The sequence below is a fragment of the Oncorhynchus nerka genome, linkage group LG14 (genome assembly GCF_034236695.1).
Source record: "Oncorhynchus nerka isolate Pitt River linkage group LG14, Oner_Uvic_2.0, whole genome shotgun sequence".
Classification (NCBI taxonomy): domain Eukaryota; kingdom Metazoa; phylum Chordata; class Actinopteri; order Salmoniformes; family Salmonidae; genus Oncorhynchus; species Oncorhynchus nerka.
The window spans coordinates 100,351,676-100,366,187 of record NC_088409.1 but is presented as its reverse complement, the minus strand read 5'-3'; the positions used below and the strand labels follow the sequence as shown (position 1 = coordinate 100,366,187).

General features: G+C 44.8%; 1 protein-coding gene across 1 annotated transcript in view; it reads right to left on the bottom strand.

Moving 5' to 3' along the window:
• Positions 1–14,512, bottom strand: part of spred3 (sprouty related EVH1 domain containing 3) — a 58,417-nt gene that overhangs the window by 17 nt on the left and 43,888 nt on the right. The window contains exon 5 of the mRNA XM_065027159.1: positions 1–1,012. This exon is cut by the window's left edge and continues 17 nt beyond it. Coding sequence (XP_064883231.1) covers positions 1–1,012 — 1,012 coding nt within the window. The remainder of the gene's footprint in view (positions 1,013–14,512) is intronic.

The following is a 14,512-nucleotide window of genomic DNA, read 5'->3' as shown; positions in this document are numbered from 1 at the left end:
GCTTCCCCCCACAGCAGCCGCACCTCTCTCCACAGCGCAGGCAAGCTCGCAGGGGCAGGTAGCAGCACATGCAGGGCACAAACAGGGACAGAGCCAGGAGGGCCAGCCAGCGGGCACAGCACAGAGGGTGGGGACGGCCCTCCCCTAAAGAGTCCTCGCAGGAACACGGCTCCCAGAACTCGCCCTCTGAGTCCGACATACAGTGATACAGCAGGCTCTCTGCGCACCACACACAGGTCCACTGGTGCAGGCAGTGTAGGGCGGGGTCGGGGGCGTCCCGGCAGCGTCCCCGCCCATTCTCTGATTGGCTGAACACGGAGCGGCAGTAGACGCAGCGCGACGAACACGACGACCCCGCCGGACACGGACTGTCCTCGTCTGGGGAGATGGCCGGGTCGCCGTCATTACCATCCCCACCTCCCGCTGCTGCCCCTCCTCCACCTCCTCCTCGCTTGCGAGTCCGTGAGCGGGGAGTGGCCAGAGAGGTGTGGATGCAGCAAGGGGAGGGACTTCCCTTCCCGGTCTCTTGGGGCGAGCCGGCGCCCGACGAGCCTCCAGATACAGCATTAGGCATGGACGCCATGCAGGTGGGTGAGGAGGAGGAGGAGAGGCGCTGGGAACCTTTACTGTCCAGAGTGACCGTCACCTCGCAGCCCGCCGTGCCCACCCCTGCCACCTCCTTCTCAAAGCGCACCACACACAGCTCTGTGGACTTGTCCTGTATGCTGCCCCCACTGCCCACCACCACCCCCCCGGTTAGACCTCCCACCATGGTCCTCTGAGCCCCGGCACGCCGGTAGTCCTCGTACCCCCGGGAACCCCAGAGGTCCTTACAGGGGTCCAGGCTGCGCAGGTCTCCCTCCTCGAGTAGAGAGATGGTGGGGGAGAGGGGGGAGGAGGCTGGGGGGCCCTTTGGAGGAGTGGGGGGAGCAGGGGGAGGTGGAGGGGGAGATGGGGGGTTCAACACAGAGGGGACTTGGGAGAGTTGGTGCTGCGTTGGCCTGGTGTGGATCTGAAGAGAGGAAGATTATCAGAATAGGAGACTGAACAATTACAGCAATCTGGATCCATTACAGCTCAACACGGGAGTAGTAGTAGTAGTAGTAGTAGTAGTAGTGGTGAGGTGTGTTCTAGTCTTTACCTGGGCAGTAGTAGTAGTAGTGGTGAGGTGTGTTCTAGTCTTTACCTGGGTAGTAGTAGTAGTAGTAGTAGTGAGGTGTGTTCTAGTCTTTACCTGGGCAGTAGTAGTAGTAGTAGTAGTGGTGAGGTGTGTTCTAGTCTTTACCTGGGCAGTAGTAGTAGTAGTAGTAGTAGTAGTAGTAGTGGTGAGGTGTGTTCTAGTCTTTACCTGGGCAGTAGTAGTAGTAGTAGTAGTAGTAGTAGTAGTAGTAGTAGTAGTAGTAGTAGTAGTAGTAGTAGTAGTGGTGAGGTGTGTTCTAGTCTTTACCTGGGCAGTAGTAGTAGTAGTAGTAGTAGTAGTAGTGGTGAGGTGTGTTCTAGTCTTTACCTGGGCAGTAGTAGTAGTAGTAGTAGTAGTAGTAGTAGTGGTGAGGTGTGTTCTAGTCTTTACCTGGCAGTAGTAGTAGTAGTAGTAGTAGTAGTAGTAGTAGTGGTGGTGAGGTGTGTTCTAGTCTTTACCTGGGTAGTAGTAGTAGTAGTAGTAGTAGTAGTAGTAGTAGTGGTGAGGTGTGTTCTAGTCTTTACCTGGGCAGTAGTAGTAGTAGTAGTAGTAGTAGTGGTGAGGTGTGTTCTAGTCTTTACCTGGGCAGTAGTAGTAGTAGTAGTAGTAGTAGTAGTAGTGGTGGTGGTGAGGTGTGTTCTAGTCTTTACCTGGGCAGTAGTAGTAGTAGTAGTAGTAGTAGTAGTAGTAGTAGTAGTAGTGGTGAGGTGTGTTCTAGTCTTTACCTGGGCAGTAGTAGTAGTAGTAGTAGTAGTAGTAGTAGTAGTAGTAGTAGTAGTGGTGGTGTGGTGAGGTGTGTTCTAGTCTTTACCTGGGCAGTAGTAGTAGTAGTAGTAGTAGTGGTGGTGAGGTGTGTTCTAGTCTTTACCTGGGCAGTAGTAGTAGTAGTAGTGGTGAGGTGTGTTCTAGTCTTTACCTGGGTAGTAGTAGTAGTAGTAGTAGTAGTAGTGGTGAGGTGTGTTCTAGTCTTTACCTGGGCAGTAGTAGTAGTAGTAGTAGTAGTAGTAGTAGTAGTAGTAGTGGTGAGGTGTGTTCTAGTCTTTACCTGGGCAGTAGTAGTAGTAGTAGTAGTAGTAGTAGTAGTAGTGGTGGTGAGGTGTGTTCTAGTCTTTACCTGGGGGTAGTAGTAGTAGTAGTAGTAGTAGTGGTGAGGTGTGTTCTAGTCTTTACCTGGGCAGTAGTAGTAGTAGTAGTAGTGGTGGTGAGGTGTGTTCTAGTCTTTACCTGGGCAGTAGTAGTAGTAGTAGTAGTAGTAGTAGTAGTGGTGGTGAGGTGTGTTCTAGTCTTTACCTGGGCAGTAGTAGTAGTAGTAGTAGTAGTAGTGGTGAGGTGTGTTCTAGTCTTTACCTGGGCAGTAGTAGTAGTAGTAGTAGTAGTAGTAGTAGTAGTAGTAGTAGTAGTAGTAGTAGTGGTGAGGTGTGTTGTAGTCTTTACCTGGGTAGTAGTAGTAGTAGTAGTAGTAGTCTTTAGTAGTAGTAGTAGTAGTAGTAGTAGTAGTGGTGAGGTGTGTTCTAGTCTTTACCTGGGCAGTAGTAGTAGTAGTAGTAGTAGTAGTAGTAGTAGTGGTGGTGGTGAGGTGTGTTCTAGTCTTTACCTGGGAAGTAGTAGTAGTAGTAGTAGTAGTAGTAGTGGTGGTGGTGAGGTGTGTTCTAGTCTTTACCTGGGCAGTAGTAGTAGTAGTAGTAGTAGTAGTGGTGAGGTGTGTTCTAGTCTTTACCTGGGCAGTAGTAGTAGTAGTGGTGGTGAGGTGTGTTCTAGTCTTTACCTGGGCAGTAGTAGTAGTAGTAGTAGTAGTAGTAGTAGTAGTAGTGAGGTGTGTTCTAGTCTTTACCTGGGCAGTAGTAGTAGTAGTAGTAGTAGTAGTGGTGGTGAGGTGTGTTCTAGTCTTTACCTGGGTAGTAGTAGTAGTAGTAGTAGTAGTAGTAGTAGTAGTAGTAGTAGTAGTAGTGGTGGTGAGGTGTGTTCTAGTCTTTACCTGGGCAGTAGTAGTAGTAGTAGTAGTAGTAGTAGTGGTGGTGAGGTGTGTTCTAGTCTTTACCTGGGTAGTAGTAGTAGTAGTAGTAGTAGTAGTAGTAGTAGTAGTAGTGAGGTGTGTTCTAGTCTTTACCTGGGCAGTAGTAGTAGTAGTAGTAGTGGTGAGGTGTGTTCTAGTCTTTACCTGGGGTAGTAGTAGTAGTAGTAGTAGTAGTAGTGAGGTGTGTTCTAGTCTTTACCTGGGGTAGTAGTAGTAGTAGTAGTAGTAGTAGTGGTGAGGTGTGTTCTAGTCTTTACCTGGGCAGTAGTAGTAGTAGTAGTAGTAGTAGTAGTAGTAGTGGTGGTGGTGTGTTCTAGTCTTTACCTGGGTAGTAGTAGTAGTAGTAGTAGTAGTAGTAGTAGTGGTGGTGAGGTGTGTTCTAGTCTTTACCTGGGCAGTAGTAGTAGTAGTAGTAGTAGTAGTGGTGGTGAGGTGTGTTCTAGTCTTTACCTGGGCAGTAGTAGTAGTAGTAGTAGTAGTAGTAGTAGTAGTAGTGGTGGTGAGGTGTGATCTAGTCTTTACCTGGGCAGTAGTAGTAGTAGTAGTAGTGGTGAGGTGTGTTCTAGTCTTTACCTGGGTAGTAGTAGTAGTAGTAGTAGTAGTAGTAGTGGTGAGGTGTGTTCTAGTCTTTACCTGGGTAGTAGTAAGTAGTAGTAGTAGTAGTAGTAGTAGTGGTGGTGAGGTGTGTTCTAGTCTTTACCTGGGCAGTAGTAGTAGTAGTAGTAGTAGTAGTAGTGGTAGGTGTGTTCTAGTAGTAGTAGTAGTAGTAGTAGTAGTGGTAGTAGTGTGTTGGTAGTTCTAGTCTTTACCTGGGCAGTAGTAGTAGTAGTAGTAGTAGTAGTAGTGGTGGTGAGGTGTGTTCTAGTCTTTACCTGGGCAGTAGTAGTAGTAGTAGTAGTAGTAGTAGTAGTAGTAGTGGTGCAGTAGTAATAGTGGTGAGGTGTGTTCTAGTCTTTACCTGGGAAGTAGTAGGTGTGTTCTAGTCTTTACCTAGTAGTAGTAGTAGTAGTAGTGTGTAGTAGTAGGTGAGTGGTGTGTTCTAGTCTTTACCTGGGCAGTAGTAGTAGTAGTAGTAGTAGTGGGGTGTAGTGGTAGGTGTAGTGGTGGTAGGTGTGTTCTAGTCTTTACCTGGGCAGTAGTAGTAGTAGTAGTAGTAGTGGTGAGGTGTGTTCTAGTCTTTACCTGGTAGTAGTAGTAGTAGTAGTAGTAGTAGTAGTAGTGAGGTGTGTTCTAGTCTTTACCTGGGCAGTAGTAGTAGTAGTGGTGGTGAGGTGTGTTCTAGTCTTTACCTGGGCAGTAGTAGTAGTAGTAGTAGTAGTAGTAGTAGTAGTAGTGGTGGTGAGGTGTGTTCTAGTCTTTACCTGGTAGTAGTAGTAGTAGTAGTAGTAGTAGTAGTAGTAGTAGTAGTGAGGTGTGTTCTAGTCTTTACCTGGGCAGTAGTAGTAGTAGTAGTAGTGGTGGTGGTGAGGTGTGTTCTAGTCTTTACCTGGGCAGTAGTAGTAGTAGTAGTAGTAGTAGTAGTAGTAGTGGTGGTGAGGTGTGTTCTAGTCTTTACCTGGGCAGTAGTAGTAGTAGTAGTAGTAGTAGTGGTGAGGTGTGTTCTAGTCTTTACCTGGGTAGTAGTAGGAGTAGTAGTAGTGGTGAGGTGTGTTCTAGTCTTTACCTGGGTAGTAGTAGTAGTAGTAGTAGTAGTAGTGGTGGTGAGGTGTGTTCTAGTCTTTACCTGGGCAGTAGTAGTAGTAGTAGTAGTAGTAGTAGTAGTAGTAGTAGTAGTAGTAGTAGTAGTAGTGGTGAGGTGTGTTCTAGTCTTTACCTGGGCAGTAGTAGTAGTAGTAGTAGTAGTGGTGGTGGTGAGGTGTGTTCTAGTCTTTACCTGGGCAGTAGTAGTAGTAGTAGTAGTAGTAGTAGTAGTGGTAGTAGTAGTAGTAGTAGTAGTAGTGGTGGTGAGGTGTGTTCTAGTCTTTACCTGGGTAGTAGTAGTAGTAGTAGTAGTAGTAGTAGTAGTAGTAGTAGTGGTGGTGAGGTGTGTTCTAGTCTTTACCTGGGTAGTAGTAGTAGTAGTAGTAGTAGTAGTAGTAGTAGTAGTAGTAGTGGTGGTGAGGTGTGTTCTAGTCTTTACCTGGGTAGTAGTAGTAGTAGTAGTAGTAGTAGTAGTAGTGGTGGTGAGGTGTGTTCTAGTCTTTACCTGGGCAGTAGTAGTAGTGGTGAGTAGTAGTCTTTACCTGGGCAGTAGTAGTAGTAGTGGTGGTGGTGAGGTGTGTTCTAGTCTTTACCTGGGCAGTAGTAGTAGTAGTAGTAGTAGTAGTAGTAGTAGTGGTGGTGAGGTGTGTTCTAGTCTTTACCTGGGCAGTAGTAGTAGTAGTAGTAGTAGTAGTAGTAGTAGTAGTGGTGGTGAGGTGTGTTCTAGTCTTTACCTGGGCAGTAGTAGTAGTAGTAGTAGTGGTGAGGTGTGTTCTAGTCTTTACCTGGGCAGTAGTAATAGTAGTAGTGGTGGTGGTGAGGTGTGTTCTAGTCTTTACCTGGTAGTAGTAGTAGTAGTAGTAGTAGTAGTAGGAGTAGCAGTAGTGGTGAGGTGTGTTCTAGTCTTTACCTGGGCAGTAGTAGTGGTGGTGGTGAGGTGTGTTCTAGTCTTTACCTGGGCAGTAGTAGTAGTAGTAGTAGTAGTAGTGGTGAGGTGTGTTCTAGTCTTTACCTGGGTAGTAGTAGTAGTAGTAGTAGTAGTAGTAGTAGTAGTGGTGGTGAGGTGTGTTCTAGTCTTTACCTGGGCAGTAGTAGTAGTAGTAGTAGTAGTAGTAGTAGTGGTGGTGAGGTGTGTTCTAGTCTTTACCTGGGCAGTAGTAGTAGTAGTGTAGTGGTGGTGAGGTGTGTTCTAGTCTTTACCTGGGTAGTAGTAGTAGTAGTAGTAGTGGTGAGGTGTGTTCTAGTCTTTACCTGGGCAGTAGTAGTAGTAGTGAGTAGTAGTAGTAGTGTAGTGGTGGTGAGGTGTGTTCTAGTCTTTACCTGGGCAGTAGTAGTAGTAGTAGTAGTAGTAGTAGTAGTAGTAGTAGTGGTGAGGTGTGTTCTAGTCTTTACCTGGGCAGTAGTAGTAGTAGTAGTAGTAGTAGTAGTAGTGGTGAGGTGTGTAGTCTTTGAGGTGTGTTCTAGTCTTTAGTAGTAGTAGTAGTAGTAGTAGTAGTAGTAGTGGTGAGGTGTGTTCTAGTCTTTACCTGGGTAGTAGTAGTAGTAGTAGTAGTAGTGGTGAGGTGTGTTCTAGTCTTTACCTGGGCAGTAGTAGTAGTAGTAGTGGTGGTGGTGAGGTGTGTTCTAGTCTTTACCTGGCAGTAGTAGTAGTAGTAGTAGTAGTAGTAGTAGTAGTAGTAGTAGTAGTAGTAGTAGTAGTAGTGGTGGTGAGGTGTGTTGTAGTCTTTACCTGGGTAGTAGTAGTAGTAGTAGTAGTAGTGGTGGTGAGGTGTGTTCTAGTCTTTACCTGGGCAGTAGTAGTAGTAGTAGTGGTGGTGAGGTGTGTTCTAGTCTTTACCTGGGTAGTAGTAGTAGTGGTGGTGAGGTGTGTTCTAGTCTTTACCTGGGCAGTAGTAGTAGTAGTAGTAGTAGTAGTAGTGGTGGTGGTGAGGTGTGTTCTAGTCTTTACCTGGGCAGTAGTAGTAGTAGTAGTAGTAGTAGTAGTAGTAGTAGTAGTGGTGGTGAGGTGTGTTCTAGTCTTTACCTGGGTAGTAGTAGTAGTAGTAGTGGTGGTGAGGTGTGTTCTAGTCTTTACCTGGGTAGTAGTAGTAGTAGTAGTAGTAGTAGTGGTGGTGGTGAGGTGTGTTCTAGTCTTTACCTGGGCAGTAGTAGTAGTAGTAGTAGTGGTGGTGAGGTGTGTTCTAGTCTTTACCTGGGCAGTAGTAGTAGTAGTAGTAGTAGTAGTAGTAGTAGTGGTAGTGGTGAGGTGTGTTCTAGTCTTTACCTGGGCAGTAGTAGTAGTAGTAGTAGTAGTAGTGGTAGTAGTATTAGTAGTAGTAGTAGTAGTAGTAGTGGTAGTAGTAGTAGTAGTAGTAGTAGTGGTGGTGAGGTGTGTTCTAGTCTTTACCTGGGCAGTAGTAGTAGTAGTAGTAGTGGTGGTGTGTTCTAGTCTTTACCTGGGCTAGTAGTAGTAGTAGTAGTAGTAGTGGTGAGGTGTGTTCTAGTCTTTACCTGGGCAGTAGTAGTAGTAGTAGTAGTAGTAGTAGTAGTGGTGGTGAGGTGTGTTCTAGTCTTTACCTGGGTAGTAGTAGTAGTAGTAGTAGTAGTAGTAGTAGTAGTAGTAGTAGTGAGGTGTGTTCTAGTCTTTACCTGGGCAGTAGTAGTAGTAGTAGTGTAGTGGTGAGGTGTGTTCTAGTCTTTACCTGGGCAGTAGTAGTAGTAGTAGTAGTAGTAGTAGTAGTAGTAGTAGTGGTGGTGGTGAGGTGTGTTCTAGTCTTTACCTGGGTAGTAGTAGTAGTAGTAGTAGTAGTAGTAGTGGTGGTGAGGTGTGTTCTAGTCTTTACCTGGGCAGTAGTAGTAGTAGTAGTAGTAGTAGTAGTGGTGAGGTGTGTTCTAGTCTTTACCTGGGCAGTAGTAGTAGTAGTAGTGGTGGTGGTGAGGTGTGTTCTAGTCTTTACCTGGGTAGTAGTAGTAGTAGTAGTAGTAGTAGTAGTAGTGGTGAGGTGTGTTCTAGTCTTTACCTGGGCAGTAGTAGTGGTGAGGTGTGTTCTAGTCTTTACCTGGGTAGTAGAAGTAGTAGTAGTAGTAGTAGTGGTGGTGAGGTGTGTTCTAGCCTTTACCTGGGCAGTAGTAGTAGTAGTAGTAGTAGTAGTAGTAGTGGTGGTGAGGTGTGTTCTAGTCTTTACCTGGGCAGTAGTAGTAGTAGTAGTAGTAGTAGTGGTGGTGAGGTGTGTTCTAGTCTTTACCTGGGCAGTAGTAGTAGTAGTAGTAGTAGTAGTAGTAGTAGTGGTGGTGAGGTGTGTTCTAGTCTTTACCTGGGCAGTAGTAGTAGTAGTAGTAGTAGTAGTAGTAGTGAGGTGTGTTCTAGGCTTTACCTGGGTAGTACTGGTTGTAGTAGTGGTGGTGAGGTGTGTTCTAGTCTTTACCTGGGTAGTAGTAGTGGTAGTAGTAGTGGTGGTGGTGAGGTGTGTTCTAGTCTTTACCTGGGCAGTAGTAGTAGTAGTAGTGGTGAGGTGTGTTCTAGTCTTTACCTGGGTAGTAGTAGTAGTAGTGGTAGTAGTAGTGGTGGTGGTGAGGTGTGTTCTAGTCTTTACCTGGGCAGTAGTAGTAGTAGTAGTAGTAGTAGTGGTGGTGAGGTGTGTTCTAGTCTTTACCTGGCAGTAGTAGTAGTAGTAGTAGTAGTAGTAGTAGTGGTGGTGAGGTGTGTTCTAGTCTTTACCTGGGTAGTAGTAGTAGTAGTAGTAGTAGTAGTAGTAGTAGTAGTGGTGAGGTGTGTTCTAGTCTTTACCTGGGTAGTAGTAGTAGTAGTAGTAGTAGTGGTGGTGAGGTGTGTTCTAGTCTTTACCTGGGTAGTAGTAGTAGTAGTAGTAGTAGTAGTAGTGGTGGTGAGGTGTGTTCTAGTCTTTACCTGGGCAGTAGTAGTAGTAGTAGTAGTAGTAGTAGTGGTGGTGAGGTGTGTTCTAGTCTTTACCTGGGCAGTAGTAGTAGTAGTAGTGGTGGTGAGGTGTGTTCTAGTCTTTACCTGGGCAGTAGTAGTAGTAGTAGTAGTAGTAGTAGTAGTGGTGGTGAGGTGTGTTCTAGTCTTTACCTGGGTAGTAGTAGTAGTAGTAGTAGTAGTAGTGTGTGGTGTGTTCTAGTCTTTACCTAGTAGTAGTAGTAGTGGTGGTGAGGTGTGTTCTAGTCTTTACCTGGGGGTAGTAGTAGTAGTAGTAGTAGTAGTAGTGGTGGTGAGGTGTGTTCTAGTCTTTACCTGGGCAGTAGTCTTTACCTGGGTAGTAGTAGTAGTAGTAGTAGTGGTGAGGTGTGTTCTAGTCTTTACCTGGGTAGTAGTAGTAGTAGTAGTGGTGGTGAGGTGTGTTCTAGTCTTTACCTGGGCAGTAGTAGTAGTAGTAGTAGTAGTAGTAGTGGTGAGGTGTGTTCTAGTCTTTACCTGGGCAGTAGTAGTAGTAGTAGTAGTAGTAGTAGTGGTGGTGAGGTGTGTTCTAGTCTTTACCTGGGTAGTAGTAGTAGTAGTAGTAGTAGTAGTAGTAGTAGTGGTGGTGAGGTGTGTTCTAGTCTTTACCTGGGTAGTAGTAGTAGTAGTAGTAGTAGTAGTAGTGGTGAGGTGTGTTCTAGTCTTTACCTGGGCAGTAGGTAGTAGTAGTAGTAGTAGTAGTAGTAGTAGTAGTAGTAGTGGTGGTGAGGTGTGTTCTAGTCTTTACCTGGGCAGTAGTAGTAGTAGTAGTAGTAGTAGTAGTAGTGGTGGTGAGGTGTGTTCTAGTCTTTACCTGGGTAGTAGTAGTAGTAGTAGTAGTAGTGGTGGTGGTGAGGTGTGTTCTAGTCTTTACCTGGGCAGTAGTAGTAGTAGTAGTAGTAGTGGTGGTGAGGTGTGTTCTAGTCTTTACCTGGTAGTAGTAGTAGTAGTAGTAGTGGTAGTAGTAGTGAGGTGTGTTCTAGTCTTTACCTGGGTAGTAGTAGTAGTAGTAGTAGTAGTAGTAGTAGTGGTGGTGGTGGTGTGTTCTAGTCTTTACCTGGGCAGTAGTAGTAGTAGTAGTAGTAGTAGTAGTAGTAGTAGTAGTGGTGAGGTGTGTTCTAGTCTTTACCTGGGCAGTAGTAGTAGTAGTAGTAGTAGTAGTAGTAGTAGTGGTGGTGAGGTGTGTTCTAGTCTTTACCTGGGTAGTAGTAGTAGTAGTAGTAGTAGTAGTAGTAGTAGTAGTGGTGAGGTGTGTTCTAGTCTTTACCTGGGTAGTAGTAGTAGTAGTAGTAGTAGTAGTGGTGGTGAGGTGTGTTCTAGTCTTTACCTGGGCAGTAGTAGTAGTAGTAGTGGTGGTAGTGGTGTGTTCTAGTCTTTACCTGGGCAGTAGTAGTAGTAGTAGTAGTAGTAGTGGTGGTGAGGTGTGTTCTAGTCTTTACCTGGGGGTAGTAGTAGTAGTAGTAGTAGTAGTAGTAGTGGTGGTGGTGAGGTGTGTTCTAGTCTTTACCTGGTAGTAGTAGTAGTAGTAGTAGTAGTAGTAGTGGTGGTGAGGTGTGTTCTAGTCTTTACCTGGGCAGTAGTAGTAGTAGTAGTAGTAGTAGTGGTGAGGTGTGTTCTAGTCTTTACCTGGGCAGTAGTAGTAGTAGTAGTAGTAGTGGTGGTGAGGTGTGTTCTAGTCTTTACCTGGGCAGTAGTAGTAGTAGTAGTAGTAGTAGTAGTAGTGGTGAGGTGTGTTCTAGTCTTTACCTGGGTAGTAGTAGTAGTAGTAGTAGTAGTAGTGGTGGTGAGGTGTGTTCTAGTCTTTACCTGGGTAGTAGTAGTAGTAGTAGTGGTGAGGTGTGTTCTAGTCTTTACCTGGTAGTAGTAGTAGTAGTAGTAGTGGTGGTGAGGTGTGTTCTAGTCTTTACCTAGTAGTAGTAGTAGTAGTAGTGGTGGTGAGGTGTGTTCTAGTCTTTACCTGGGTAGTAGTAGTAGTAGTAGTAGTAGTGGTGGTGGTGTGTTCTAGTCTTTACCTGGGCAGTAGTAGTAGTAGTAGTAGTAGTAGTAGTAGTAGTAGTAGTGGTGGTGAGGTGTGTTCTAGTCTTTACCTGGGTAGTAGTAGTAGTAGTAGTAGTAGTGGTGAGGTGTGTTCTAGTCTTTACCTGGGGTAGTAGTAGTAGTAGTGGTGGTGAGGTGTGTTCTAGTCTTTACCTGGGTAGTAGTAGTAGTAGTAGTAGTAGTGGTGGTGAGGTGTGTTCTAGTCTTTACCTGGCAGTAGTAGTAGTAGTAGTAGTAGTGAGGTGTGTTCTAGTCTTTACCTGGGTAGTAGTAGTAGTAGTAGTAGTGTAGTGGTGAGGTGTGTTCTAGTCTTTACCTGTTCAGTCTTTACCTAGTAGTAGTAGTAGTAGTAGTAGTAGTAGTCTTTAGTAGTAGTGGTGGAGGTGTGTTCTAGTCTTTACCTGGGCAGTAGTAGTAGTAGTAGTAGTAGTAGTAGTAGTGGTGGTGAGGTGTGTTCTAGTCTTTACCTGGGTAGTAGTAGTAGTAGTAGTAGTAGTGGTGAGGTGTGTTCTAGTCTTTACCTGGGTAGTAGTAGTAGTAGTAGTAGTAGTAGTAGTGGTGAGGTGTGTTCTAGTCTTTACCTGGGCAGTAGTAGTAGTAGTAGTAGTAGTAGTAGTGGTGGTGAGGTGTGTTCTAGTCTTTACCTGGGCAGTAGTAGTAGTAGTAGTAGTAGTAGTAGTGGTGAGGTGTGTTCTAGTCTTTACCTGGCAGTAGTAGTAGTAGTAGTAGTAGTAGTAGTAGTGGTGGTGAGGTGTGTTCTAGTCTTTACCTGGCAGTAGTAGTAGTAGTAGTAGTAGTAGTAGTAGGTGGTGAGGTGTGTTCTAGTCTTTACCTGGGCAGTAGTAGTAGTAGTAGTAGTAGTGGTGAGGTGTGTTCTAGTCTTTACCTGGGTAGTAGTAGTAGTAGTAGTAGTAGTAGTGGTGGTGGTGAGGTGTGTTCTAGTCTTTACCTGGGCAGTAGTAGTAGTAGTAGTAGTAGTAGTGGTGGTGGTGAAGTGTGTTCTAGTCTTTACCTGGGTAGTAGTAGTAGTAGTAGTAGTAGTAGTGGTGGTGAGGTGTGTTCTAGTCTTTACCTGGGTAGTAGTAGTAGTAGTAGTAGTAGTAGTAGTAGTAGTAGTAGTAGTGGTGAGGTGTGTTCTAGTCTTTACCTGGGCAGTAGTAGTAGTAGTAGTAGTAGTAGTAGTAGTGGTGGTGAGGTGTGTTCTAGTCTTTACCTGGGTAGTAGTAGTAGTAGTAGTAGTAGTGGTGGTGAGGTGTGTTCTAGTCTTTACCTGGGCAGTAGTAGTAGTAGTAGTAGTGAGGTGTGTTCTAGTCTTTACCTGGGCAGTAGTAGTAGTAGGTGTGTTCTAGTCTTTACCTGGGTAGTAGTAGTAGTAGTAGTAGTGGTGGTGAGGTGTGTTCTAGTCTTTACCTGGGCAGTAGTAGTAGTAGTAGTAGTAGTAGTGGTGAGGTGTGTTCTAGTAGTAGTAGTAGTAGTAGTGGTAGTAGTAGTGGTGGTGAGGTGTGTTCTAGTCTTTACCTGGGCAGTAGTAGTAGTAGTAGTAGTAGTAGTAGTAGTAGTAGTGGTGAGGTGTGTTCTAGTCTTTACCTGGGCAGTAGTAGTAGTAGTAGTGGTGGTGAGGTGTGTTCTAGTCTTTAGTAGTAGTAGTAGTAGTAGTAGTAGTGGTGGTGAGGTGTGTTCTAGTCTTTACCTGGGTAGTAGTAGTAGTAGTAGTAGTAGGTGGTGAGGTGTGTTCTAGTCTTTACCTGGGTAGTAGTAGTAGTAGTAGTAGTAGTGGTGAGGTGTGTTCTAGTCTTTACCTGGGCAGTAGTAGTAGTAGTAGTAGTAGTAGTAGTAGTAGTAGTGGTGGTGAGGTGTGTTCTAGTCTTTACCTGGGCAGTAGTAGTAGTAGTAGTAGTAGTAGTAGTAGTAGTAGTAGTAGTAGTAGTAGTAGTAGTAGTAGTGGTGAGGTGTGTTCTAGTCTTTACCTGGGCAGTAGTAGTAGTAGTAGTAGTAGTAGTAGTGGTGGTGAGGTGTGTTCTAGTCTTTACCTGGGTAGTAGTAGTAGTAGTAGTAGTAGTAGTAGTAGTAGTGGTGAGGTGTGTTCTAGTCTTTACCTGGGTAGTAGTAGTAGTAGTAGTAGTAGTAGTAGTAGTAGTAGTGGTGAGGTGTGTTCTAGTCTTTACCTGGGTAGTAGTAGTAGTAGTAGTAGTAGTAGTAGTAGTGGTGAGGTGTGTTCTAGTCTTTACCTGGGCAGTAGTAGTAGTAGTAGTAGTAGTAGTAGTAGTGGTGGTGAGGTGTGTTCTAGTCTTTACCCAGTAGTAGTAGTAGTAGTAGTAGTAGTAGTAGTAGTAGTAGTAGTAGTAGTAGTGGTGGTGAGGTGTGTTCTAGTCTTTACCTGGTAGTAGTAGTAGTAGTAGTAGTAGTAGTAGTAGTGGTGGTGAGGTGTGTTCTAGTCTTTACCTGGGTAGTAGTAGTAGTAGTAGTGTAGTAGTGGTGAGGTGTGTTCTAGTCTTTACCTGGGCAGTAGTAGTAGTAGTAGTAGTAGTAGTAGTGGTGAGGTGTGTTCTAGTCTTTACCTGGGCAGTAGTAGTAGTAGTAGTAGTAGTAGTAGTAGTAGTGGTGGTGAGGTGTGTTCTAGTCTTTACCTAGGTAGTAGTAGTAGTAGTAGTAGTAGTGGTGAGGTGTGTTCTAGTCTTTACCTGGGCAGTAGTAGTAGTAGTAGTAGTAGTGGTGGTGAGGTGTGTTCTAGTCTTTACCTGGCAGTAGTAGTAGTAGTAGTAGTAGTAGTAGTAGTAGTAGTGTTCTAGTAGTGGTGGTGGTGTGTTCTAGTCTTTACCTGTAGTAGTAGTAGTAGTAGTGGTAGTAGTAGTGTGTTAGTCTTTACCTGGGTAGTAGTAGTAGTAGTAGTAGTAGTAGTGGTGGTGAGGTGTGTTCTAGTCTTTACCTGGGTAGTAGTAGTAGTAGTAGTAGTAGTAGTGTAGTAGTAGTAGTAGTAGTGGTGGTGAGGTGTGTTCTAGTCTTTACCTGGGCAGTAGTAGTAGTAGTAGTAGTAGTAGTGGTGAGGTGTGTTCTAGTCTTTACCTGGGCAGTAGTAGTAGTAGTAGTAGTAGTAGTAGTGGTGGTGTGTGTTCTAGTCTTTACCTGGGTAGTAGTAGTAGTAGTAGTAGTAGTAGTGGGTAGTAGTAGTAGTAGTAGTAGTAGTAGTGGTGGTGAGGTGTGTTCTAGTCTTTACCTGGGCAGTAGTAGTAGTAGTAGTAGTAGTAGTAGTAGTAGTCTTTACCTAGTAGTAGTAGTGGTGAGGTGTGTTCTAGTCTTTACCTGGGCAGTAGTAGTAGTAGTAGTAGTAGTAGTGGTGGTGAGGTGTGTTCTAGTCTTTACCTGGGCAGTAGTAGTAGTAGTAGTAGTCTTTAGTAGTAGTAGTAGTAGTAGTAGTGGTGGTGAGGTGTGTTCTAGTCTTTACCTGGGTAGTAGTAGTAGTAGTAGTAGTAGTAGTAGTGGTGAGGTGTGTTCTAGTCTTTACCTGGGCAGTAGTAGTAGTAGTAGTAGTAGTAGTGGTGGTGAGGTGTGTTCTAGTCTTTACCTGGGTAGTACCTGGGCAGTAGTAGTAGTAGTAGTAGTAGTGGTGGTGAGGTGTGTTCTAGTCTTACCTGGGTACCTGGTAGTAGTAGTAGTACCTGGGTAGTAGTAG